The following is a 17,403-nucleotide window of genomic DNA, read 5'->3' on the forward strand; positions in this document are numbered from 1 at the left end:
ACTTTGCTGTAACTTTAACTCTGTCACCTTGTCTAGGACACTTATCCCGTCTGAGCCTAGGTTTCTAGATCTATAAATAAAGACCGTTACAGCATGTAAGTTATTGGGAGGATTAAGTGAATGTAAAGTTATTAGCATGATGTCTGCCATCGCCATTTAAAAATGTCACTTTTTATTATATTTTAAAGTTTTGTTTAAGACCTGAGTTCCTGGAATTGTCTGGAGGCCCAGATTTCAGGAGGCCTTGTCAAACCGGCACCAGGCTGTACAGTCAAAGGGGTCAAGTGGAAATAGCCCACTGGATCTGGATCTGCTCCAGCCCGGGGAGCTGGGTCTGCGCAGAGCTGATCCTCTGTCGGGGAGCCGTAGGGACTAATCCTTGGCCTGAATCAGTGACAGTTCCAGTGGATGTGAGGCCTCCAGAAGTGTCCCTGGATGCCTAGGTGACTACAGAACTTACTGTTGACAGTGGCTATTGCTGGACAAGGTGCAAGCTGAGGACATACGTTGGCTACAAAGTAACCCCTTAGTCTTTTTTTTTTTAACATCTTTATTGGAGTATAATTGCTTTACAATAGTGTGTTAGTTTCTGCTTTACAACAAAGTGAATCAGCTATACATATCCATATATCCCCAGATCTCTTCCCTCATTAGTCTTGTTCACAGCAATTTCCGTCCCTTACCAACACATCTACGTTTGCTGCAGGTTGTTGTGAGGCTTCGGGGCACCCCAAAGAGTCACTTTTTTAATCAATGGACAGGAAGAAACGGCTTGCCTTTATTAACATCTAGGTCGGCTTTCTCAGAACAAGCGGGCTGCAAATCCCAGTGGCTTCTTAGCGCTGTCTCAGATGCCTCCATCCTTCATTACGCTATTCCCATGGTAACTCTCAGGAAGGGAGAAGAGGGACAGCTAACCACTGAGGGGCTATTTTTAGCTTTCTGGCCAAATGCTCTGACAAATCTGTTGAGGGAAAGAAAATGAGGCAAGTGTAGAAGAGGATTTCTTTTTCTAAAGACAATATCATTTAAAACTGATATTATGAAACTGGAAACAACCTTGAGGAATCATTTAACCCACTTCTACCTCTAGAAAGATCCACTTTCAAATCATATCAAAAAATTGTTCAGTGAGATTATTTTTAGAAAATTTTACTTAATAGCCTATTCTACTAGATAAACTGTATTTCCTACCTTGAATTTACCCTGGATTCAATCTCAGTTTTCAGACCAAGGGAGTTGGGAATGAGACTGAGTACGATTGCTCAAGTTGTGGAATCACACAACCCTGGGGGCATCCTTCCTTTATTCTTTGCTAATAATGACAATCTCTAGGTTTGTGCAGTGCACATCCTGTGCAACTATCTGCACTGGCTCTGCTTCATTTATTTATTTATTTATTTATTTATTTATTTTGCGGTATGTGGGCCTCTCACTGTTGTGGCCTCTTCCGTTGCGGAGCACAGGCTCCGGACGCGCAGACTCAGTGGCCATGGCTCACGGGCCCAGCCACTCCGCGGCATGTGGGATCTTCCCGGACCGGAGCACGAACCCGCGTTCCCTGCATTGGCAGGCGGACTCTCAACCACTGCGCCACCAGGGAAGCCCTGCTTCACTTATTTTTAAAATATGTAAACCCCTCCCATCCTCCTTAAAAGCCTTCAGGAACTTCTCATTGCTCTTAGGTTAAAGGCCATAGAGTGGCTATAAAATACAACATGATACTGATCCTACCTGCGTGTCCAGAATCATTGCGTATTATTATAATTCTCCTTTGTGTTTCAGCAAATACCTTCTTTCAGAGTCTCAAACATGCCATCTTCCTCCATCTCAACATCTTTGCACTTATCTGTGACTTTTTCCCCATGCGCTCTGCCTAGTTAATGCCTGTAACTCTTTCTTATCCTTTAAATCAGAGCTCAAATATCAGATAACGCTTTTTCGACCTCTAAAACAGAAAAGGCCCTTCTGCCATAGCCTCTTCTAACAACTTGTGCATTTCCTTTGCATCACTTAACAGTTTGTAATTCTATATTGATTTATGTAACATTTTAGTTTTTTTATTACTTTAAACTATGAGCTCCAAGTTGTTAGGAATTATAATTTTTGCTCCCCATTATATATATAGTGCCTAGCATATGTTTGGCAAATTATTCTAATGACTGTATAAATGACTAGCAGTTATTTTAAAGGGACATAAACCCAGTTTCTCTAACAAGTCAAGCTGCCTATGTGTGACTTCACCGGGGCTCCTCAAAAATATAATGTGCACCCAGATTTCCTAGAGAACTTGTTAAAGTGCAGATTCGGATTCAGTAGATCTGGGGTGAAGCTCATGATTCTGCATTTCCAACTGGTATCCAACTAGCTCTAGAACTTGGTTGCACAGTGGAATTGCCAGAGGAGATTTCAAAAAAAATCACTCTGGTGATTCTGATATAACTGGTATGTGCTTGGCCTGGGCTTTGGGGATTTTTAAAGCTCCCTAGTTTATTCTAATATACAATCACTGATTCCAGGCAAAGCTCATCCTCAACAGTAGGCAAAGGGATATTTTTTGTTACCCTTTGCACTGAACAGCATCTAATGTGGCCACTTGATAAGGGTTCATGTTATTACTGTTTTTTAAATGTCTGTCTCTTAGAGATACACAGAAAAGTGGTACCAAGCATATGTTGTACGAGCAGAGAGAATCCTGTGTGAGAACAGAATGGCCCAATCTTAAATTTTCCCACTTCTTCACATGGGGAAATGTATTTCTTATAAAATATTTCAAAAGTAAGTGTACTATTGAAAAAAGTGGAACATTTTGGTAGAAACAAATGCAGTTATAGCAGTCTTTGCAGCCAGAGGAACAATGCATAATTACTCAGATAATATCAGGAAAAAGAGAAGTTCGGTGCTCTTCCAAAAGCTGCAGCATTTACAGTGAGTTCCTTGATTCCCAGCTTGTTCATAATTGTGAATATGAAGAGGAACCAGAGGCTCTTGGGCATTTGGTTACTCTTTTTGAAGATCAGTGCTTCTTAATCTAAAGCCTAGTAATAATCCTCTTTTCTTGTCATTAATTACATTGATATTTTCCATTGATTTATTTTTGCTTGTGGTTTTAACCTTAAAAATTCCACAATGTGGAGTGTAATATCTTTGCAGTGTATATCTCAGCACACAGTACTATGTTTTAAGCCCTACACTAGTTTTCTTAATCTTCTCAGCAAACCTATTAGGTACCTACCACCACTATTATCACATTTTACAGATGAGAAAACTGAGGCTAAACAGCTCATTAGCTTCCCAGAGACAGAGATGGCCAGAGACAGAGTCCAGGTATATCTGATATACCTCCCTGGGACTCTCTCCTTTCCAATGTTATAAATTAGCAGTATATAGGCCAAATTCAGCCTTCAGATATTTTGTCCAGGGGTCTCAATACATTTTTAAATGGGGTGCCACTATTTAGAATGCAGAAAATTTCCTATAAAAATCCAGATTTCAAGTTTATATTTACAATAATCATATCTGACAACACTGAGTGACATTCCTGAAACTTGCCTGAAGCTGAGTTATGTTTTTCCCTTTCAAATGACACTCTCCCTGCTTCTCACTAATATCTTATTTACTCCTGGTCTGCTCCAGCATTTATGACACCTGCTTGGCCCCTCCAGGCCTCTGGTTTTCAACTTAGCTTCTAACCTCTATTGAGGAAAGAAAAGATTCTTACGTCTTTAATACATTTTACCATTAGGAAAAAAAAAATGTCCAGTCTCTCAGTGAAGTGGAGACCACTGCATAGCCATTTCCATCACTTCATATCTTTCTAGAACTATCTGTATTTGCATCTGGCAGAGTGGTCTGATTTCTTTGAGTACAAAGTGGTGAAGCTTAGTATCTTACCTTCTGGTTCTAGTATTTAGCCGTCTGGAGCGGTTTCAAATCAAGTTTTGATTTCACAGGAGTTTATGAGTTGTGTGGTTGTCTTTCAACAACTGTAGCACTGTGGAGACTCACGTATCCCTTGATCTCACGGTATATAGTTGGGTTCTGTTCAGTCTCCTTCAAATAAGGCTATAATAAAGAGGAAGAGGGTGATGTCACCCTGGTGATGTCAGGACCTAGCTGATAAGGCCCTCGCAGTGCTGGCAGGGTTTGAATGCAGTCACTGATTTCTGATGCAGCAGGAAACATAGACAAAAAGAGATTCTCTCTTTAGGAGTCTTCACCTTGGTTTTGAGAGTTGCTTGCCTCCATTTTGAGAGTGTAAGCTAAGCCTCCAATTGCTTACACTCCATTGCAGTGTACTGTTTCCTTGTTTCCTTTTTATGCCTGGCTTTGACCTGCTGCCCACCTTGATATTGGTTTCTATGCACTCTCTCTGAGCCACTATATCTTCTATTCCTCACGGCAGAACCTTCTCACTGCACACGGGAGCCTGTCATTCAACAGAGCTCATGCACCCATTGTATGCCTCTTAAATCTCAGAACAATCCTATGATATAGATCTTGTTATTCCCAGTAAATTTTGGCTCAAAAAAGCTGTAAAATTTGGTAAGTTGATGAGTAGAAGAATTTTCAAATGGTTAAATGCTAACTTTGTCTATTCTGTTCCATGTTTTGCTTTGGGTATAAGAGGCAGCTATTGTAGTTGAATGATGTCTACAAAACATGAGAAAAATAATTCAACCATTCCTTATTTCACCACATGGCATGCCATGTGAGGCATCATCAATTTTAAGATATGCCAATTACAATGGAATATTACTCAGCCATAAAAAGAAATGAAATTGAGTTATTTGTAATGAGGTGGATGGACCTAGAGTCTGTCATACAGAATGAAGTAAGTCAGAAAGAGAAAAACAAATACCGTATGCTAACACATATATATGGAATCTAAAAAAAAAAAAAAAAAAAGCTTATGAAGAACCTAGGGGCAGGACAGGAATAAAGATGCAGACGTAGAGAATGGAGTTGAGGACACGGGAAGGCGGAAGGGTAAGCTGGGACGAAGTGAGAGAGTGGCATGGACATATATACGCTACCAAATGTAAAATAGATAGCTCGTGGGAAGCAGCCGCATAGCACAGGGAGATCAGCTCAGTGCTTTGTGACCACCTAGAGGGGTGGGATAGGGAGGGTGGGAGGGAGATGCAAGACGGAGGGGATATGGGGATATATGTATATGTATAGCTGATTCACTTTGTTATACAGCAGCAACTAACACAAAAATGTAAAGCAGTTGTACCCCAATAAAGATGTTAAAAAAAAAAGATATGCCATTATCTGATACGCCATTGGGAACAGAAAAAATACTGTCAATTAAATTATGTCATTTAAATTATGTTGATTGTCATCCTTATTGCAATTACAGATGTTCTAAAGTATAAAGACATGTCTTAGAATTGACAAATATGGTGCTTATTCAACTTTTATTGCAGGCCTTTAATGTGTAAGACGTTGGCTGAAATGTTAATTGTCTTAAAATAAAGAGATGTAAGAAAGCAAATGCCAAAATATTTACACTATAATATTTTCCTACAGCAACCATCCATTGAACTAGAATTTGACCGCGTAGTGATTTATACGACTTGCCTTCGTGTGGTACGGACAACCTTTGAAAGGTGTGAACTGGTAAGAAAGATCTTCCAAAACCATCGGGTAAAATTTGAAGAGAAAAACATAGCTCTGAATGGTGACTATGGAAAAGAATTAGATGAACGATGCCGACGGGTTTCTGAAGCTCCTTCGCTTCCTGTCGTGTTCATCGATGGCCATTACCTTGGGGTGAGTATCTGCTAAGGAAAATCTTTTTTATTGAACCCAACCAGTGTTGATAGAAAGCTATAAGGCTATGACAAGGCAACTTGCATCATAGCTACCAGCATACTAGCTATTTTTTTAAGTTCAATCCAAAGGGTTTGAAGCACTTATTTCTATCCTAAATGATGTGTTGCCACAGTGTTCACCCCTGCAGGGTCATGGTGAGATGAAATCAGTATGAAATTGCCTTTTTGAATAGAAATACAGTTTTTAAATGTTTAGTTGACTTGAGTTTTGCATTGTGAAGCTTGACATGTGGGATAAAAACTTTTTTTTTTTTTTTTTTTTTTTAGTGCAGGCAAGAAAAATGGGATATATGAGATATCCATTTGTGAATTCTCCTATACCCCATTATCAAACACTCAGTTTCCTACTTAATGAAACTAAGATGACAGTCGTGAAATGAAATCAATAAGAAATGGGGCCCGGAGCCAGAATTTTAATCTGCTTGTTTAAAATGATTCTTGATTTTGGTAATGCGAGAACGTGAGACACAAATGCGGGCTTACAGGCGAGCAGAGAACTCCCAGAGCAGCAACAAAACATGACTGCTTCCTTGCTCTTTGAATAGCACGGTTAGCATCTTTAACCCCCACTGATCTATGAACAAGCTTCATCAGTACGAAGCCCAAGAAGGGGGCCTTTGGAGAGTGCAGTTTGGAAAGAGAGAGAGCAAAGGGACACCAGCAGTTGAGGGGGGTGGGACTGACTACAAGGTCACTGATCAGAGAACAAAAAGCGGCTGTCAACCAGAGACGGATCCTTGCATCTTGGTTTCATTTCAAATCTGGTCTTAACCTTCAGCTTCCAGGGAAGGTTAGAAAAAGCCAGAGCAGGAAATGCTCCTGTTTGTTACAGGGAGCTTGTGTCCTGATATCCTGTCTAGAGCCATGGCTGTTAGAGGCCGCCTGTCATCTTACGGAAAGGTTAATGCAGAGAAGCCATGATTCAGTAGCTATGACGTTATGCAATCTTACTTTTAACCAGAGCTGGACACAGATAGATTCTGAACTAGAAGTATTTTGATTCAAGCATTGAGCCTCTTATCTTATACTTCAACATATACCCTGAGGTCCCAGAAACCCATAACAATGGCAGTGATAAAAATGACAGAATGAATGAATAAATAAATAAATTTTAAAAAGTACTATACTATACTCTCAGCTTATATGTGTCATCTCATCTAGTCCTCAGGACCTAGAAATCAACTCTCTGGTGCACTGGTTAAGAGGCAAGACAGCTTTGAAGTCGGGCAGCATTGTTTCAAATTCCTGCTCTGCTACTTCTGATTCTGGGAAATTTATAAATCACTCTGTGCCTGATTTCCTCATTTGTAAAATGAAAATGATAATCATAATAGAACTTTTCTTAGGCTAATTTTGAGGATTTTACTGATATATACACTGTATATAGTGTGTGTGTATATATATATATGTGTGTATGTGTGTGTGTATATATATATATATATATATATGTACACACACACACACATAGCTGGGTAATTGGCAGGACCAGGACTCAAAGTTAGGTCTGTCCGATTCCCCAGACCCTTGCACTCTGACACATCACCTCAAGGAAAGTGATCTTTGCTAGTTTGTTTCCTGGTGGGTTCTTAGCGCCTAGAACAGGGTTTGGCATAAAGTGCTCAAAAACATATGCTGAATGGATGTAGGAATGATGCTATATTGTCTCCTCATATTCTCTCCTTCTCTCCTGAGACATTCTTCCACAAGGAAAGAAAATCTCATAAACTCATCCACACTGCGGAGAAAATCACTGATAAGGGTTGTGGGTATTTGCATTGTAACCTGGGGGAAATTCTTCTGACAATGTAAGATGTTTTTCATTGTGGAATTTTAAGTTCTGTGAAGCTACACAATTAATCTTAGTGGGCGACTGCTTACTTACACAGGTACAAGGTGGGCCCCACCTGCTACTCTGCTCTCGACCAGGCTCATCTTCTTCCTACTTTTCAGTGTAACAGGCAAAATGCCTCTCTTGCTATTTGTCTTTAGGTTTCAGGGATAGGGGAGAGTGCAGCAGAGGAGGTAGGGTGCAGAGTTCTTTCTCGATTGCTTTGTCTCTGTGATCACTTTATTTACACACATGCCTAGAGGCAGAGGGATCACAGAGGTGCTACCTGCTGCTTCTGAAATTTGAAGCTAATTCCCCAGATCTGGAGAGAGGCCAGAGACGAGATTTTTTTCTTTTTTTTTTCTTATGAAAGGGGAATTGCTTCTAAATTTACAATTCAAAATGGAGATAAACACTCCAGAACAACTTATGTAACAAATTTCCCTACTACTACAGTAGCCCCTTTATTTAGATTCCAGTGCACAGTTGCAAATGGAGTACATTGCCAGAATTGTAGAGCCTTTTCCCTGCAGTGTTTGCACATCTGAAATGGAAGGATGCCCTCTGCTGGGTTTTGGCATGTGGTGAAGCATAATTTTGGGGGCGGAAAAGGAACTGATGTTGGTAGTTTCCTTAACATCTGTGATGATTTAAACAGTTACATGAAACCATTTGATTTAGTTTAAATTTAAATAAATGAGAAAATTCAAGATGTGTGAATCATCTGCACAAATACAACTGTCTTTAAGGATGGAGAGAAAGAAATAGACAAACAGAGCCAGAGAACGAAATAGACAGAGACACAGACAGAGGCATATGGAGGCAGAGTGCAGGAGACAGTGAGATGGGATGGAGAGAGGATGAGGACATTTCACAGCTCCCTAGTTTTACTGCCATCACTGCCATCAGACCCAGGGTGGGTGGTGCCAAGGGAATTCAGTTATTTTCACTGAACGGAAGCTAATAGGACTCCTTCTATGGACAAGAATGGAAGAACTGACAAGGATGCTCTTTTTGCCTGATGACTGTCTTCCCCAGCCAAACTAAAAACTCAAGATGGAAGCAAAGGAATAGTCAAGGGAAAGAAACGACTTTAGAAAACAAATCTACACTGCCCTGGGATGCTCAGTGGTGGAGGGAGAGAGATGGGGGGAGGAGCAAGTTCAGCTTGGAACTTACTTGGGGCAAGTGCCCTATTGTTTTGGCATCAGAAAAGCTTTACACAAAAAGATTGTGTTCCAACAGTTTGGACATAAATAATCTTAGAAATACCCGTAGGAAATGAGTTAGAAATAGTATCTTGATTATGGACCAACCATAAAACTCTACAGTAAGAGTTCACAAAATCCACGTTGGAACTGAGCTATGAAACGTGTAGAATGAATCCAAGTGTGGACTTCAGTAACAGAGGAAAGGCTGGTGATCTAGAGGGGTCTCTTAAATTAGCTGATATTGAGTTGTGACTGCTTGATAATTCTATATCTATTTAAAGTACTGTTTTATTCAATTTAAGAATGAAGGAATTATTATTGAGCACAGATAGTAGACACACTAGAAATACAGACTCTAGGCATGTTTCTAGGGACTACTTCCGAAATTTCTCCAATTACTTCCAATTTTCCCAGAAATGGGCCACCAAGGAAGCCTCTGCCACAGTCTGGAGGTGGTCAGCTCCAGTAACTTGCTGTCTTTGCCATGGTCCACACCAGCAAAATGGATGACTTGTTCTCTGCCCTTCTTTCTACAAAATTCTCTTCCTAATAAAGTCTTGAGTGAGTGTATCTGTTTGTGGTTACTAAATAAGTCACATGTGAAAGCAGTGAGGGAAAATGGGAAATATGCTTTTTAGGTTTCTAGCCTCTATACACTGCTATACACTCTATAGCACAGGAAGACATTCTAGAAAGAGTCTGGATAGGTTACTGAGTGAGACAAACCACAGTATCTGCCAGATATGCTGTTTTCATTTATTTTGTTTTGTTTTAACCAGCTTTATTGGGGTATAATTTACATATAATAAACTACACGTTTAAATTATACAATTTGATGAGTTTTGACAGATGTGTACACCCATGAATCTACCAATACACAAAATATAGAGCATTTCCATAAGCCCCCAAATATTCCTCATGTCATTTAGCAGTTAATCCCTTCCTCCAACCCCAGTCCCCTGGCAAACATTGATCTTTCTGTCAATATAGTTTTCTGTTCTTCTAACGTCTTTGTCTGGTTTTGGTATTAGGATAGTGATGACCTCATCAAGTGTGTTTGGAAGTACTCTACCCTCTGCAGTTTTAAGGTCTGGTTCTGTTTAATCCTTGGTGTAGAGCATCATATCCATTTGACATCAGTTTTCTTTTATGTGAAGGACTTCTTACATACTACTATTGTAGTGTGGGTCTGCTGTGGATGAATTCTTTCACGTCTGAAAAGTTTTTCTTTCATTTTTATTTTTAAAAGATATTTTTGCTGGGTATAGAATTCTAGGTTGAAAGTTTTTTTTTTCTTTCAGTACTTTAGAGATGTTGCTCCTCTATCTTCTCATTCACATTACTTCTGATAAAAAATATGACCCCTCCCTTATCTTTGTTTCTCTGTTTGTGACATGTCTTCTCTGCCACCCCCAACCCCACTACTTTTAAGATTTTCTCTTTAGCACCAGATTTGGGAACTTAAATTATGATATGCCTTGGCATACTTTTCTTCATGTTTCTTTTGCTAAGGGTTCATTGAGATTCTTGGTTCAGTAGGTATATAGTTTTTTATCAAATTCAAAAAACTTTCAGCCTTTACTTTTAAAATATTATTTATATCTTCCTTTCTTTCTCTTCTTTTCAGAGGCTTTAATTACCTGCATATCAGGCTGTTTGAAATAATTCCATAGCTCACTTTATTTCATTTGGGATAGTTTCTATTGCTGTGTCTCCTGGACCCCTAATCTTTTCTTATATAATATCTAATCTTCTGTTAATCCCATCTCTGTACTTTTTATCTCAGATATTGTAATTTTTATCTTTAGACATTTGATTTCTTTAAAAAATGTATTTTCCATGTCTCACTTAATATGTTCAATATTTCTTCTAGCTTTTTGATCATATAATAACTTTTAATCTCCTTGCATGACACTTTCATTATCTGTGTCAGTTCTGGGTTGGCTTCAATTAATTGAAATTCTGAGTACTATTTTCCACTTCTTTGCCTTCCTGGTAATTTTGATTGAATTCCACATATCTGGTTGGATAAAAGTATTTTTTATTGGGATATTTTTGTATTCATATAAATATTCTTGGGCTTTTTGCTGAGATGCAGTCAAGTTACTTGGAAATCATTTGCTATTTTGGGTTTGTTATTAAGATTTTCTAGGCAGGGCCAGAATAGTGTTTAGTCCAAAGCTAAATATTCCTCAGAATGGGGACATAATCTTTTGATAACTTTACTCAATGCCCCATGAATTTTAAGGTTTTCCAGTCTGGCTGATGGGAACAGGCAGTATTCCCAACCGTGCCCCAGACACTGTCCCTTTTCATCCTTTCAGGTGGTTCTTTTGCTGGCCTTGAGTAGTTTCCTCACATGCATGTAATGATCATTTACTCTGTTGAACACAAGCTGGGCCCTCTGTCTATCTCCAGAATTCTCTGTAAAGCTGTTTACTTTCTGTCCTGTGAACTCTAGCTATCTTAGTTTCCTAGGCTCTCAGGTCTATTTCCTTAACTCAGGGAATCTACCAGGTTCTGCTTTAAATTCCCCTTTCCTGTATATAGCTTGGAAAAGCTATCATGATAGTAAGCCTGGGAAACTGTAGAACTCACCTCATTTGCTTCCTTCCTCTCAGAGGTCACAGTTCTTTGTGGTCTAATGTTCACTATCATGTAGACTATCCATTAAAATCATTACTGTTTATCAAAGTGAATCATCAAGTGGTCCACTTTTAGGCAGTATAACAAAGTAAAGTGACATTTTTCAGGCTGGGTGTGTACAGCATTTGTGAATTACATTTTTTTCTGAACAACAATGATTTATTTCTAAAAAAAAAAAAATCCCTAAACAAACCACAACAAACCTTGAAGCCTTAAAAATTAAGGGTTTTATCTTTTCTCACATAAAAAATGTACAGGAAGATGCTCCTGGGAGGGTATAAAGTTCCATGATGTCACCTAGGACCACTTTCTATTTTATAGTACTTAGCACATGTCTTCTACCTTGAAGGTCTCCTGATGGACCTTATGGTCCTAATAGTTGCTGAAAGTATTGACATCATGCCTGCATTCCAGGCAGGATGGGAATGAGAAAGAAAAGAAAAGAGAGAAGGGCATCCTAGCTAAAGGAGTGCCCTTGTAAAGAGTTCTTCCAGAAATCTTACCCATCTTTGCATTTTATTGTTCACGTTTTGTTGCAAAGTAGACTGGGAATTGTGCTCTTCCAGAGGGACACATTGATATGTTGAAAAAAAAAGGTTTTTCTTAGAATAAATGAGGGATCATGGATATTGGGTAGGAAGTTAGTGTCTGCCACGCTGAACAAAACTCTTTTTGAGTAGTTGACTAGAATAAGCTCCTTCATGCTGTGTGTTTTACACTAATTGTTTCCTTGCACCAAGCAACTCCGTAGTATTCACTCTGTTAATGAGGGCTGCAGAGATGGTGGGAGGACTAATGGGAGGGAATCTTTGGTAAATTTGGTGTTTCTTTATGGGAATGTGTTATATGAAATTATAACTATTGTCATAAACCATCAACATAAAGTTAAGTGTTTTGTTAGGTCTTGAAACTATTCTGTCTTAAACCTCTTGAAAATATTTACCATATACTTGTGAGAAGTGGTTTTTAAGTGTTGGAGTCATATGCTTCTTTGAAAATCTGTTGAAAGTTATAGACCTTCTCAGTGTACATAGACACAATCTTCTTTAACTATCAGGGCTTTCTGAGAATGTATCCCTAGATAATTAACTTTTCATTAAAAGGAGTACTTTGGAGATGGTGCCTACTGAAGTGTACCCCACTTCTTGGTCGCCTTTGAGTATTTTATCTAGTAAGCGACCCACTTCACTACAGGTAATTACCATCGTATCTAATTTTGATTTTTTAGCATTTAATTGTGGAATAGGTGAATTTTAGATCTTTATCTTCTCTTCCTTGTTCTTTGCAAGTCATATTTTTGGTCATTTCCTTGATCATTAACAATTTCAACAGAGATCTGGATGAGAGAAGAATCCCCTGAGCTTTCAAATTTACCCCTTTTCCTTGGATCTTATTTGGTAGTAGACACAGCACATATTCAATCTTCAAGCCTCCTTATTCAGGGTCATGAAATATTTGTTTCTGGCCTGTTCACTCTACTTCAGAAAGTATGGGATGGGGAAGTTTGGAACCTAAGCTTTAAGTCAGGTTCTTGGAATTTAAATGAAGCAGTACTACTCTGTCATGTGATTGCTTCCTTGTCCTTTTTCCTGAATATCTGAGGATAGTTTTTAATAGCAACAACAATGACAATGATAGTAAAAGCTAACTTGAATGATACACTATGCTAAGCTTTCTACATGTATTATTTCTTTGAATAATATATTAAAATAAAAATGTCAATAACACCCCTCTCATCTCTCTCACCCCAAATTTTGTTAGAGAAATTAAGAAACTTAGAGAGGTTAAGAAAATCTTTAAATACCTTCAGATCATAAGGCAGGATTCAAATTTAGGAGTGCCCAACTCTAGAGCTCAAACTCTTTAAATTTGAGTCATAAAGTTCCTTAACCCTTATCTCCAATAGCTTTCAACTCCACTCTTTAGCAGCATATTTACATCCTGAATTACTTCATCACTTAAAAACACTCCACATTCAAGATCTTGAACTTAGAAATGTCTTGCTCTGACCATAATTTTCTGTCCTTCAATCTCTCCCCTTTGTCTCTCTATTGAACTTGCTCCGTCATCATTGGTATTGTTTATACTTTCTCCCTTTCCATTTCTCTGAGCTTATAAGCACACTTTTGGCTTCACTTGTTTCCCTACCATTCTGTATTCAGGAATATAATAATATCCAGTCTGTTAAGACTTGGCGGACCAGCTCTCTTAACTTTCCACATTTATCAGTTCCTAGTCCTATGCAACTCCCTCTGTTTTTCTTCTCTCATTCCAGCACGTCAAGGGCATTATTGGAGAAAATCTCAAAATTATAGTGAAGAAGTCTACAACAAAATTGTATCAGCATTATCTAGGCCCATTATCTAATACGCCTGGTAAGATCTTGTTGGCTTTCTGTTGTGGTCCACATAACCAACTGCTTTAAATGTTTTCTAATTTCCCCCAAACAGAAGTCTCACTGCCATCTCCTGTTCGCTCTTTTTCACATCCGATATTATCTTTCACTTTTTCCAGTCTTCAAGTCTATTTATAGCTACAATCTTGTAGGGTATGTTATTTTTTTAAAAAAGATATTTTACTTCAACATTAAAAAAAAACACAGAAAATTTCTTCAGTATTAATTTCTTATTCCAATTCTCTGGTTTTGATAAATGACCCCACAATTCTCCCAGTCACTCAGACTCCACATCTCAGTTTTCTTTGACTCCACATCTCTCTCTTTCACTTGCCAAGATTTACATTGTATCCTATGAGATCTCAGTTTTCACATTTTGGGAGCTCCTCCTAGAAAGTAGTGACAAAGCAAAGTAGAAGCAGACATCTGGATATAAGAGTAAGCTCTTTGTCTTACTGGTATGGATGTTAGTCAAGTTGTTTAATCTCTCTAAGATGAAAATAATAAAATACTGATGACTGGGTATTTTGAGAATTAAATGAGATGAAGCATAAAAACAGTGCTTGGAACATGGCACACATTAAGTAATTCTTTGCTAATATTATTATGGCAAGAGCTTTAAAGAAAGCTTACATTTAAGGTCTAGAGGTGGAAAGAGATGGAGAGAATAAAGAGAATTAAGATAGGATTGGATCAATAAGTCATGAAAGGAGAAAAGGTACAGAGTCTTATTGAGTCCACCCTCACATTTTAATTGTCCAAGTAGTCTGATTTGTGGTGGCAGGATGCCGCACAGCATTTGAACTTCTGGATAGTGGTAATGTTTTTAATATGAAACAAGCATCAAGGTCATGTTTCAGATACTAGTTTCATGTGAGCTGTTACGTGGGCTATTAGAGATATTCCATCACCATTCATGATACTTTTCTATGAATATTAAACATAATTATTGAAATAGTGTTATATTTTTCATTTTTAATACCAGGTAATTAACAATGCTATTTAAAATATATTAATAATAGTTTATAACATATGAGATTTAAAAATTATTAACAACATACTTATTTCCTCTTAAAATGAAACAGAAGACTTACATATAAGACAATATGCCGTCATTGTAAGACACTATACTGTCATCAATTTTTCCTTACAATATGAAACTTTGATTTTTTCCCCCTCTCTCTTTTTAATAGTAAATCTAATTTTACCTTTATTCAACTCACAGTGAATTTCATTATATTAAAGCATGAATAGGTGACATCTGATTTGCTCTTTATTTCTAGAACAAAACTAATAAATTTAACATGTGTGCCCAACTAAGAAGTAGAGGGGGTGAAAGAGTTAATGCTTTACATTCTTCTGTTAGCACCTCCCCTCTCATATTCTCTCAGATTAAGACCAAGTTGGGAAACTGGTGGGACAACTATTAAGATGAAGTTGCAGAAGATCTACTTAATTATTAGGCTTTGTAAAGACAAATGTGATAGATAGATGCACGCAGGAGTTTCATACAGAAGCATAGAATCTTGGATTTGGAAGGAACCTTAAATGTCATCTTGTGTAATATTCCTCCTCTCAGTGCAAAATTCTTTCTACCATATCCCTGGGCAAAGATGAACAATCTTTGAACACACCCAGAGACAACAACCTCATGAGAGTTCAAGCCAACCTATCATACTGTAGTACTCCTGTAAATATTAGAAAGTTCTTTCTCATGTTGAGAACAAACCTGCATCTAACTTCCTTCACCCATTGGTCTTAGTTCTTCTACCTAGAGTAATTCGAATGGAAACTATTCCCTCATCCTCTTAACTAAAACTTCAGGTGCAAAAATGTTGGCAAGTTTTCTCCATGGGTTCTTTAAAACTTACTCTTGTTGCATGATTATCTGAGCTTCGACATCATAATTATTCTCCTTAAGACATATTCTAGTCTTCAAGTGCAGCACCCAAAACTAGAAGCAATCTTCTAGATGATTATCTCCCCGAATAGGATCTCTATCCCTCTATTAATGGAGCCTAGATTTACTTTAAGCATCTATATCATACAATTAATTATACTGAGTCTGAGGCCAGTTAAAAGACTCGTGTAACTTTCATGTGAACTATTTCTCAAGTGAACTCCTAATACCCTTGGTTTTTGGATGCATTTTACTAGGTCCCAAGACCTGTTTTCCATGGATGTGTGGTTAATAGGCAATAATTAATATCACAAGAAATAACATTTTTTTTCTGTGAAACATAGCCTATGATTATTTTATTTTATTTTTGTATACAGCAGTTTCCTATTAGTTATCTATTTTATACATATTAGTGTATATATGTCAATCCCACTCTCCCAATCCATCCCACCACCACCGCCGCCCCCGCCGTCTGCTTTCTCCCCTTGGTGTCTATACGTTTATCCTCTACATCTGTGTCTCTATTTCTGCCTTGAAAACCGAATCATCTGTACCATTTTTCTAGATTCCACATATATGCGTTAATATAAGATATTTGTTTTTCTCTTTCTGACTTAATTCACTCTGTACGACAGTCTCTAGGTCCATCCATGTCTCTACAAATGACCCAATTTCATTCCTTTTTATGGCTGAGTAATATTCCATTGTATATGTGTACCACATCTTCTTTATCCATTCATCTGTTGATGGGCATTTAGGTTGCTTCCATGACCTGACTATTGTAAATAGTGCTGCAATGAACACTGGGGTGCATGTGTCTTTTTTTTTTTTTTAACATCTTTATTGGAGTATAATTGCTTTACAATGGTGTGTTAGTTTCTGCTTTATAACAAAGTGAATCAGTTATACATATACATATGTTCCCATATCTCTTCCCTCTTGTGTCTCCCTCCCTCCCACCGTCCCTATCCCACCCCTCTAGGTGGTCACAAAGCACTGAGCTGATCTCCCTGTGCTATGCGGCTGCTTCCCACTAGCTTTCTATTTTACGTTTGGTAGTGTATATATGTCCATGCCACTCTCTCACTTTGTCACAGCTTAGCCTTCCCCCTCCCCATATCCTCAAGTCCATTCTCTAGAGGGTCTGTGTCTTTATTCGCATCTTGCCCCTAGGTTCTTCATGACATTTTTTTTTTTAGATGCCATATATATGTGTTAGCATTCGGTATTTGTTTTTCTCTTTCTGACTTAATTCACTCTGTATTACAGACTCTAGGTCCAACCACCTCACTACAAATAAATCAATTCCGTTTCTTATTATGGCTGAGTAATATTCCATTGTATATATGTGCCACATCTTCTTTATCCATTCATCTGTTGATGGATACTTAGGATGCTTCCATGTCCTGGTTATTGTAAATAGAGCTGCAATGAACATTTTGGTACATGACTCCTTTTGAATTATGGTTTTCTCAGGGTATATGCCCAGTAGTGGGATTGCTGGGTCGTATGGTAGTTCTATTTTTAGTTTTTTAAGGAATAGCATATGATTTTTAATGACTGTCACTCTCTTTCTGTAAGCA

General features: G+C 38.1%; 1 protein-coding gene across 4 annotated transcripts in view; it reads left to right on the top strand.

The window, feature by feature from the left end:
* GRXCR1 (glutaredoxin and cysteine rich domain containing 1) overlaps positions 1-17,403 on the top strand; it is a 313,882-nt gene that overhangs the window by 245,327 nt on the left and 51,152 nt on the right. For all 4 annotated transcript variants that reach the window (XR_009563995.2, XR_009563996.2, XR_009563997.1 and 1 more), the window contains one exon: positions 5,536-5,778. Coding sequence is in view for 1 of the 4 variants with exons in the window: in XM_030881156.2 (XP_030737016.1) it covers positions 5,536-5,778 (243 nt within the window). In the remaining 3 variants the exon portion in view is untranslated. The remainder of the gene's footprint in view (positions 1-5,535; positions 5,779-17,403) is intronic.

This window comes from Globicephala melas, chromosome 5 (assembly GCF_963455315.2).
Source record: "Globicephala melas chromosome 5, mGloMel1.2, whole genome shotgun sequence".
NCBI classification, from domain to species: Eukaryota; Metazoa; Chordata; class Mammalia; order Artiodactyla; family Delphinidae; genus Globicephala; species Globicephala melas.